General features: G+C 49.7%; 1 protein-coding gene across 4 annotated transcripts in view; it reads left to right on the forward strand.

The window, feature by feature from the left end:
• The window catches only part of LOC126573074 (protein sickie), a 243,954-nt gene that overhangs the window by 132,190 nt on the left and 100,601 nt on the right, over window positions 1–11,163 (forward strand). For 2 of the 4 annotated variants that reach the window (XM_050232906.1, XM_050232908.1), the window contains exon 1: window positions 72–499. The exons of the other annotated variants lie outside the window; for them this stretch is intronic. In XM_050232906.1, coding sequence (XP_050088863.1) covers window positions 411–499 — 89 coding nt within the window. In that variant the 5' untranslated portion in view covers window positions 72–410. Of the gene's footprint in view, window positions 1–71; window positions 500–11,163 lie in introns of those variants that run through there. 4 annotated transcript variants of the gene reach the window in all.

Consider the following 11,163-nt stretch of genomic DNA (forward strand, 5'->3'; position numbering starts at 1 on the left):
CGACTTTTCCCAACCTCTCCTTCTTCTGACCCGTGTTGCTACCGTGTTTTGTCGCAGAAAAAGAAGCAGAAAGATAATTCCGTGAGCACCAAAGTGAACCAACGCAACCGCGTGAATCATGTTCGTGTTCCGGCGCCATAGTGCTTTGTGACGACGACAAGAAAAGGTCAAGAACGAGCCGTACAGTGAAGTAGAATAAGGCGTTCCGGACCGGCAATCCGGACCGGTTCCAATGATGCCTCCTCGACCGTGAACCGATTGCGAATCCGTGCGTTACATCCGCGGGTGCGTGGCAGCCACATTATGCGACAAGTGTTTAGCTGAGTGATTCTCCTGCGCGTAAGGTCAGGTCGCGAAACAAAAAAAAGCTTCTTCCCCGGGGTCGATCGATCCCAGATTCACGACAAAAAATGGGCAATTCATCGTCATCGTCATCGTCGTCGCGCAGCGAAAAAGGACGCAAGTGTCGCAGCTTACCGAATTCGCCGGATGTTCGAAGGTAAAAAATCGTTTCTCGCTTCTTCAAAGAACAGAGCTGCGTGTTGTACAATGTTGTGTTGCTACCATCAAACGCGCGTGCTTTCATGTGGTTTGAATGGAGGAGCAGGTTGCATATTAAGCAGAACCGAGACAAAGGACAAAGGATCCGTGCGTGCGTGATCCCGCGAGGATGCTGTGGGAATGTTCTTTGTTCCAACGCGTCTTCCAGCTTTCCATCAAACAAGCTCCAAAACAACACGAAAAGCAATAGCCTGGCAAGGGAGGAAACTGGTTGCCAGGAGCTTCGTGGAACTCCGTATGCTCGCGGATGTTGATGGAAATGAATTTAACAATTTGCATACACTAGCGACGTCGTCACCGCCGACATCGTCTTCGCCCTTTGAATATCACTTTTGAAGCGGTTATGAATATTCTTGCCGAGACTTTTCACTGCGCGACACTGACGCCACTATTTCCGGTGCTTTTCGTGCCCGGAGAAACGGCAAAACAGTAGTTCCGTCGTCAAATTCCAATCTTTACACTACCTTACCGTAAGGTCAATGTCTTCCAGGGTTCACTCGAGTACAGTACATCACGGTCGAGTGCCGCCACGAGGGTTGTACTCATCTCGAATGTCTTCTCCCTCTCCGTTTGATGCAGCTAAAGTGTTTTCGCACTTTGCATTTATGCCGCAGAGAGCTTCACGAGGGGGTCTCGATTACTGTCTTGAAATCGCATCCCTCCTAAAGACGATTGAGTTGCCAACTTCAGTCACCGACAGTCAGCGATACCTTCACACAGGTGTCGTGTGATGATCACAACAAAACCCCGGTGGGCGTGGGCCGCGTAGACCTCCGGAAGGAGCAACGCTGCGAGTGACCATAACCGGGACCAGCAATCAAGGACAAATGAAAAGTGACGTTCCACTAGTTCGTTCGGCAAGATTGAAGGCAATTACCGGGGCTAATTTCATCGCACGACCAAACACAAACCAACATTAATCGTCGCCCACACAGAGCCACCAAGAGCTGGAGCATACATCATGCAAACGACTCAACGAAGCGATTTTGTCGCGTTGGATGGGCTGGAATTCCCAAACAAACGAACGAACGAACGATAATGGTTGCATTGTTCTGGGACGCTTGATTGCACCAGACCTCCACGAGATCAAGAACGAGCCTAATTAGACGAGACGTCACCCCGAAGCTGCGCGCACCTCGATCATGTCACGCCATCCCGGTTCCCACCGTTCCGGCAACACGACGGGCAATCACTTATTGATGGAGCGACGCAGCAGCGACTGGAACACCTCACTCAATGTTATAACCACCACCACGCTGTTTGTCTCATAATTTTGATAACTTTTTGATGCTTTTTGCGACACACTGAAAGATGCCGACGTAACTCTACAGGGTGAGGCAAAAAAACTGCAACACATTTAAAACGCCATATATTTTTCATTTTTGTTTGGAATTTTTTGAGTAAAACCAAAAAACGTCGGGAATTTCATAAACTTTCAGAATCAGTTCAGTTTTTTATGGTATGTTACTGTTTGGGTGAATTATGATCTTGAGACGGTAGAAGAAACCATCGCTCGTTGCCCGCAGAGTGCTTTGTGGTATTTTGGCTCATTCTTAGAGAAGCGTTTGCATAAACTGTTCAAAACTATGTCATTTTTTAGGTCTAACCTTGCCCTTCAAAATACCGCAAACGGAGAAGTCCTGCGCTTTTTGCGCCCATAGATATTGACAGCCAATGAGACATGGAAATGAAGTGTGAAATGTTTCTTTACGCTAATTTCATGTCTCGGTTGCTTTGAGGGAAGGTACAGAGTCCTTTTAGAATCTCTAGGGATTTCGCATGAATTGTTTGCATTTCGAGGACTGCAATGAACCTTTTAATAGCTTTAGAAACATTAATTTGTTGATTTATATCGGATCCACCGAACGAAAATGTGCGAATAATGTGAAAAATTGCGTGTTATCGCATCTCAACCCATTATCAACCCGGTTTATGCGTTCTGGAGGCCAGCCGAGGGTGTAAATTATCAGCTGACTTTCCAGGAAACTAAATCCCATATTTTTTTTCGTTTAAAAACTACAGGATAACGAATGGTTTCTCATCAAAGAAAACAAAGTTCAGAATTTCATCATTTGCGGCCAAGCGAAGCAAAGCCTCTTCACGGTCTCAAGACCATAATTCCTCCAAAAAGTAACATACCGTAAAAAAATAAACTGATTCTGAAAGTTTATGAAATTCCCAACATGTTTTGGTTTTATTCAATAAAATCCTAACAAAAATGGAAAATATATGGCGTTTTAACTGTGTTGCAGTTTTTTTGCCTCACCCTGTATTTGCGGGCGCGTAATCAACGCGTCAAGCCACGTCATGGTTGCTGCTTTCGATTCGTAATTAAAATGCTTCACTTCGTGCCGTGGCCAACATTAGCATACGGCTGCGTATATTATGGACATTTCGTTTGCCAAATAAGCCGGTCACCCTGGGCTTATCAGGGAAGTGATTTCGACGACCACGACGACGTCCTGACCGGCTGACGACCGGTTGCTGAAAGTGTTTTATGAGCTTCGTAGCGCACGGAAGAAGCAGGATGTGGGCGCCCTAAAGGTGTTAAGTTTCCTGTTGTTGTGTCTTTTTATGTTCGCGACACTCGCCTACGCCACGTCGCACCGTTGGACCGTGGGATGGAACCCTTTTTTGGGCATTTTTTCTTTTGGCGGGGGATCCGCGAAGCAATTAAAAGCCCGAGAGACCCATAAATCCTGTCCGGCGACCTCCATTCTGCGGGTTTTCAGCTACAACTCTGCAGCAGCAGTACTCGAATGTTGAGTAAGAGACCAGTGCAAGAAAGTTCCCAATTCGTCGTCGACGTCTGGCCGGGTCTCTCTCTTTGCATAACTATGCTTATGCTATGCTACATTGTGGTCGAGCATTCGGTACCGAGCATGACGATGGTCCCCTTCTCGTGCATCAGCGAAAGAGAGCCTATTTGTCATCTAATAGAGGTTCAATTTGTTCATTACAATTACCAGTGACGGCTAAACGCGGGGCTCGTGGAGCTGCCACATCCATTAGTGAGCTGCACCACAAATTTAAATGTCATTTCCAGCACCACCACCAGCATCATCATCATCAGTACACAGAGAGTAGAGACACTTCCGCGACAAACATTTCGCTTCCAGCGCACCTCGGAAGATCCCAAAGACCAGCTGAGATCGCAAGAAGGTTGTGGAACCTAAAATTAGACGCCAAACCAACCAACATGGTTCCGAGTTCACTCCGATCCGTCCGATTGAATAATAGCATCTCGCGTGTTTGTTGCGCATCCTTTCGTGCTGATTCACCTCGTGTTTGGGATCCACTACGTGCACTCCTGCTGGTGCCGCGATGCTTCCATGTCCGTTCGCATATTTCATCTGTCAACGGCGAATGGCATGATGCAGCACCAGATGAATCAGCTGGATCACGGACCATGGCCCATCCGTTTGTTGGTTTGCATCTTCTTTCTCTACTTGTTTGTCTTCGAGTGCACCCTCTGTTTGGAATGCTTATCCATTCCATCTGCTGCACAAAGAGACCCTGCAGAAGGAGACCCTGAACAGGAGGGAGAAGATGGTGATGATGGCGTTGTTTTCGGACACATTTTTAGGTTCTCCAAAGCATGCAAGATGATTGACAGTGAGCTCTGGTGCAGGATCGTAAAATGATTACAAATAAGAATGCGAACCATTCCATTCGAACGAGATCATGATTGAATGTGATCAGGTCTCCCTCTCCCTCTCGGGCTAATGTTAGAATAACATCACTACCGAAAAACCAACAATCCCGTGTGCTGTACTGAGTGTATGCACCACTCCCAGGGAAACCACATCGGGATGAGACAACAACACATAAATCATAAAGCATCGCGCTCGCTCGGTCCATGCACGTCCCGGGCTGCTACCGCGGGACGATCATCGTGAGTAGTTGCGTTCGGTAGTTTAATGGTTGCCACTCCTCCTCGCTCTCCCGTGTTGCTGATTGTCGTTGGCCACCATTTTTATGATGTCTCCAGTCCCTTCCCTAGACCGCAAAGTACCTTTCGAAAATAGAAATGGAATACGACGCGGCGAGTGAATGACGTTCCCGATACGATCGTCGACATTCATCGTCACCATCATCGTCATCATCGATTTACGGTCCCTGGAAGGCCTTCTTTCCCGGTTTACCGACGAAGAAGCTTGATGTCATCGACCGGTTGTTGTTGTTGTTGTTGTTGTTGTGGTGGTCGGTGACCGACACCAGGGTCCTCTTCTCTCTCCGGTGTCCGTTCCGAAAAACCGTAAAAGTTCCGCCCCGGGGTGGGCGCATAGGAACTGGCGCACTCTATCTGGTGGCCCCCGGCATTGGGTCAGAAGGTTTGGTTGGCCACACTTTGCAGCCCGCAATCGTGCCCCTGAAGCGATGATCGATTTTGTCCATTAGCCGTTCTGTGCTCCGTGCTCGCCCTCGCCCTCGCCCTCGAAAGCAGTTCCATTTTGAGAGGCCAGCTAATGAGGGCGAGGTGTAGAAGGCTTTCTTAGATTTTTGGGGAATTTTATGCGTCGATTCGAAATGTTGCAGACTCCGGAACCGGAACGATATTGGCAGCTGATGTCGGTCATCCGTTTCGGCGCGATGCGATGAAGCATTTTCCGCTTCGCAATCGAAACCAGATGACGCCGCGTGATGTCCGCTGCCCTCTCTCTCTCTCTCTCTGTCTCTTCCTGATAGTCTGTATCAAAATATCGGGTTCAGTCTTTCTGATTCGCATCGCATCTTCTTCCCGTTCGCTCTGTTGCTGCTGACACAGCTGCCTCCGTAGGCGTCACAAAATCGAAAGGAAAGTTGGACAAAAGTCGGGACAGCAAAATGAACGAGAGCATAAGTTATGAATTTGTGTATTTTTCCCGAAAACTCTCGAGCTCGTGCTTCTCTTTTGACTTTTGACTCTGTCCTAACAGCAGAGCCGAACCGGCTGTTCAGAGTTCAAGTGTTTATTGCTGGATGGAAAAAGGCATCCCGATGAATTCACCGCCCAGAGTTGAGCTTAGGCTGAGAATCGAGCCAGATTTCGAAAAAATAACGCTTCAAGCATAACGAACAGCGTGCAGCATTAAGCAGCGCGCTCCGCGGAGCGTTAAAACATTGTAATCAAAGTTTCTGCCAGCTAAGCCAGCAGGTCTATTTGCATTTAGTCGCTCTCGCTGTGCAATTAACCCTCTCGAGCATAAGATTGATCAAGTCATCAAAACGAATATTAACCGTCACCCTCGAGCCTCGAGTCTTCGAGGCAGAGATGATGGCGAGGGCCCTGATCCGCATGACAATGGCAAATCTGGCATGCACAACCCACACCGGCGACAATCGCGCCCCAATCATCTCTCTCTCCTTTCTGTCGCCATCCATGCATCCGTCTCTGTAGCAGCAGCATCAGCATTCTACACCTTCCAGCAGCAGCATGGCGTGCAGACCTTCCAAGCAGCTCCAGGGGCTGCTTACGTCCACGCAAATTGCACGAACAACGCGCGTCTCGCGACCGTTCGAGTAATAAATATTGGAAAACTGCACGAGACTCATAAAGGAGCATTAATAAGCCCTGCATACCGGGCCATCCTCCCCAGGTCGTCCCGAGGTACTATCATGGTTGTCTCTTCAGCACAGAGAGCGAGACAACGCGTAGGTGTTAGGCCATGGCGCGGCACGGCGACCGGAGCACGGGTACCTTAATGAGGCCGGCGCGCCAAGACACCGAACGACGACGACGACGACGTCCCGTGGTTGCATCCCCCGGGCAGGTCTCGATCTCTCGCAGGAGGAACATAAAACTCCAGTCACCGTTGAACGGTAGCACCTCTGGAGAAGATGAGGTGGCCCATAAGCGCGACCTGGTTGGGGGATTCGTGGTTGATAGAGAGACCCGGTTCGATCAATCAAGAGCCAGAATGACGGGCTCACAGACATCGGGTAGCAGACGATGATCATCAGTGGGCAGTGGGCGAGATCTCATCTCATCCACAATTATTAATGACAATGCATTAATGGAGAGTGCCTTTGCTGGGGAAGAAACCAGCATTCAGTCCAACATAAGGGATAAGCCACGCTGGAAAGGAGTTCGTATTTGGATTGAAACGGGGTTCCATCCAGTTCCGCTCCTTTCAGCTTTCCAGGTTGCTGATGTAGTCCAATAAGCCACACGAGGCGTTGCCCACGAGGTTAATGTCCTGTTTCTGTGTCCCTAAAAGGCCTTTAGCACTCCATCTCTGCAGATATTGCAAATGATCGATGTTGGGGAACGTTTTTGTGGTCTACTTCGACGAAACTTCTAAAAACCAACGTCAACTTCTTCCAAAAAAACACCAATCCTATACATAGTAGTCGGCTCTAAACATAGAAAACCCATATCCATCTAGGTTTCCCCTCCACAGTTTGCCACTTTAAGCCAACGGCGTTGTTCGATGTTTTATGATTTGTCCTCCCCGAGATTTGCACCACCGCCGGAGAACGAGGGTGGAAGACGAGGAAACAGAATAGGAAGCAGAGCAGGAATACATCATCATTCCCGGACCCTCTGCCTGAAGCGGAACGCCGTCACGCGCCGTCTCTAACGGGGTTTGTAACACGCCTAAGCGCGTGTTAAGACAGGCGCGCATGATCATAGATCATCCCCCAGATGCGCCATCCACCGAAGAGAGAGAGAGATCCAAAACCACAACATAAGCAGCACATAAACATACGAACAGAGACACGGACCTATCTCATCTAGGGATGGTTTTGGAAGTTTGAAACGTAATTAACGCCCCGCTTCTTCAAGGGGCCTTTCTCCGGTCTCTCCTGAGCAGATGGATCACTTCAAACGTCCCTTTTGACGACACTGGTTGCTGGTTGATTTAAGATGGCAGAGTGACAGCCGAGTGTGATCTCGTCTGGATTAACGCCTGCTGCTGTTGCTGCACAAATCAAACCGAAAAGAGAGGCATTTGACAGTCTATAAGCTCATCTTCACTTCAAATGGACGTTTCGATCGCGAGGTTGATCGCACTGTTTATGTAATTCTCGAAATTCCTCCAAAAATCCAACGATTTCTCCGTTCCAAGCAAACTGGAGCTAACCTTTAACCTCGTTTCGCGCGCATGCATTTGTTTGTGCGAAATGTGTTGACCATTTCATTGCTCAACCCGGACTTGGACCGGTCTTTTCAAGCTCACCACCTCGCTCGGTGTCTCTGGCGGCGAGGCTTGAGGTCTCGAAGCGACCTCGCGTCCGAGATGTTGCATTCCGAAATAGGCAATTTCCACTTTTCGCCGTCACTGTTATGGTTGTGGCAAGTTGTGGTCTCGATCGTAAAACCACCTCACCTCCAGTAGGACCTCTCTCTCTCCCTCTCGCTCTGTCTCTTGCTCTCTCTAAGACACGCTCTAAGCGAAGATTGCATAAGGACTCCCGGAGGCCGCAGGTCGGGACAGCCTCCGTGCGCTCTTGCAGTCCCTTGTGGGCTCCTCTGCTGCTTCTCGGTAAATGAAAAGTGTATGTCAGAGGGAGGAGAACAAGAATTTCAAGAAGAACACAGAGCGGACCTGTGAGGTCTTGAAACTATAAAACCGTTTACGACGACGCTCGTAATGTGGCGTGTTCGGAAGGCAATCTTTTATTGAAATTCTGATCTCCTTCCTTTTGTATGCAAAGCCATGCAGCAGCAGCAGCAGCAGCAACAGCAGTAGAAGAAGTTGTAGGAATGCTATTTGGAAATGCATGTTGCATGCTGTTGCGAGCAGAACTGAACAGACTGCTAAAGATATGAAGCTCCATTTGGTGTCAGAATGTTCAAAGTTTGTCGATGCGAAGTGGAGCTAACGCCCGAGTTACACTTCTCCTGAGCAAATCGATTGAGGTCAGTCTCGCTGTGGCCACCACGAGGAAGTTATGACCCTTTTGAGTTCATCGCCATACGAGGCCACTATTCGACTTCTTCCATCTTCAGCTTATCTTGTTCTTTTGCTTTTGGATGCCGATGCGGTCGAGATTGACTACGACGGGGACTCTGTGGTACGCGCGAGCTTAAGAGATTAGCATCAATTATTAGCATTCAGTGAGCACGCACGGACACGGCCTGATGCTGCTCCGCATTCTCCTTTTTCTTCGCTTTTCGCACTCCAACTCCACGCCTCCAACGACCTCCAATTAACGGGATTCGAGCGCGCAACCCGCTCTCTCTCTCTCTCTCTCTCTTTCGTTCTCTTTTTCATTCCTTCCCCGGGGGCATCTAAGACCACCGACCTCATTAGAACACTGATACGCTGAATGGCGTGTCAGTCAGTCAGTTGGTCGATGGTCATCACCACCATGAGCACCACCCCCACCGAGCCGGTTAATTAAATCGATTCTAAACCAATCCATCGATCGGCCATCCATCTGTCACCGCGGGGACGCGGGCGGAATCCGATGGATTGATCGACTTTAAAAGACGTGACATTCTGTCGACGTACCCTCTCCGAACAGGCCTGTGTGTCTCGTTAATTATGCTCTGGCCGCGGGGCACCGAGAATGCCTCCCATCCCCCGAAGAGTGTGGCTGCTCGACGCAGATCGAATTGTGTCACCAGCAGCGGAGTGAGGGAGCATAAACAAATGCCGTGACGAAAGGCGAAAGATGCCAATAGACACACACTCAGAAGACAACAAAGTTTTATTTTCGACTTCCCTTCCTCTCCCTCTCCGTGGGCCACACAAAATGTCTTTGAAAAGTGGAAACAGTGCGAGGAATGGTTTTGGGGGGACGGCGGAAAGACACAAACTTGTTTGCACCGCCTGCAGCAGCCATTCGTCATGGAGAGAGAGAGAGAGAGCAGAGTGCCTGTCGATGGATACCGACGAACGGACGATTCGATGCTGTCTCTCGAGATGGAAACAAATTTGGAAAATACGGGCCAACGAAGGAAGCGGCAAACTCGGGAACAAATTGGAACATTCGGACGTTTCTTATTTATTCGCCAAGAATGTGGGACGATGGTGGATAGAGATCGCTTTCGGCAGCACCAGCAGCCAGAAGAAGGAACTCTTAAGAAGTTGCAAGAAAAGTTCTTCGGATTTTTCCCCTCAAACAACAAGCGATCAAGAAGACGTCTGACAAGACGCGCCATCCTCTCCCTGAGATCGCCCTGAGTGGCCAGCATCGTCATCAGACGGACGGACGGACGGACGGACGATTTGACTCACACCTCAACACTTTTGCGCGAGCGTGCGAGAAGACGCGCCAGTCAAACGTCATTAAATATCGCATTTCCGCACTTGGCCATCGCTGCTGCCTGTCTGCGGAGGTGGTAGTGGGTGGGTGGGTAGAATGGGAACAGGTTCCGTTCCTCCTGGCGTTCGTTCGCTGGCTGCTTCTCTCTTTCTCCCCGAGGGGGGATTGCATCCGCCTATGCATTCGATGCACTTGTCCGGCGGTGTTGGTGGGTTTGGATTGGGAAGAAAGGTGAGTGAGCGAAGCAAATCCGACCGATGATGATGATGCAACCTAAAAATAAAGCCACATAACAGATTCATGCGCGTCGGAAGCAGAGTCGGTCGCGGCACAGCAACAGCATCCGACGCCATGCCAGCTAGAAAGCATGAAGTAGCGTGGCTTGTTTGAATATGGCACGCGGTTGGGTTGCAATGTTACTTTTACTGCTTTACGGTTACGGTTTTGCTCCCTGCTGTGTGCATCGAGTGGTGCGTTATCCACTTAAAGAAAAACCACTCCGGGAAATGGCCGTAACCACGTGCCGCGTATGCAAAACTGGCCCCTAACCTAACCTCAATCTCTAATCTGTCATCAACTGACGGCAGTGGCGGCCGCTGTCACTCGCCATCATGGCAACCTGCGATAATCTCTCTCTGTCGTACTCCCTTTCTATGCTGCACTTTGCGGTGAAAGTCGTCGGCTGCTACGTCAAGCTTAACGAACCACACAAACAGTATTTGCAAATGAAAATGAAACGCCATCGACAGGCACTTATGGAGCCGTATGGTCACAGGTCTCGCTGATACCAGAGGAGGACACCACCAGCTGTCACCCGGGTGTCCGGGGCAATCAATTGTGGAAAAACAAAATAGAATACATCTCCCCAGTTCTCTCTGGTCGGGGTGTTATGGTGGTAATCAGGTTAAAACTCCGCTCGCTAGGTCGCACCCCCTGAGATTGCCCTCCCGTAACTACGCACGCGACTACCTGATTCCAACTCCAAAGGGGCCAATTGTGTGGCGGTGAGTGTGTGCGTTTCATAAATAATTTATGGTGCCATTGCTCTTTCGCTTCTCCGCTGCGAATCGACGCTCAGTACACTTTTGGGCCACACTAATTGCCGCACCGGAACGCGCGATAGTCCAATGAACTCCCCTAGCCCCCCGGTTCTCGTGTTCTTTCTTTTTTGAGGTGGCCGGAGGTTATGCTCTGCGTGGTCTCTGTGTGATCCGATCGAACGCACTGGTCAACCACAGTCACCAGCAGTAGCAGCAGCAGCATTAAAGCGACAGCTGCCCGATTCCAGGAAGTGCTGCTTCTGCTGCTGCAGTGCTGGTGACGATGGCCACGGAATTGGTAAACACATGGAGAGATGCGCCAGTATATTCCCTGCGACACCGCCGTGATGTGCAACAGCTGGGC

Source organism: Anopheles aquasalis, chromosome 2 (assembly GCF_943734665.1).
Source record: "Anopheles aquasalis chromosome 2, idAnoAquaMG_Q_19, whole genome shotgun sequence".
Lineage (NCBI taxonomy): Eukaryota > Metazoa > Arthropoda > Insecta > Diptera > Culicidae > Anopheles > Anopheles aquasalis.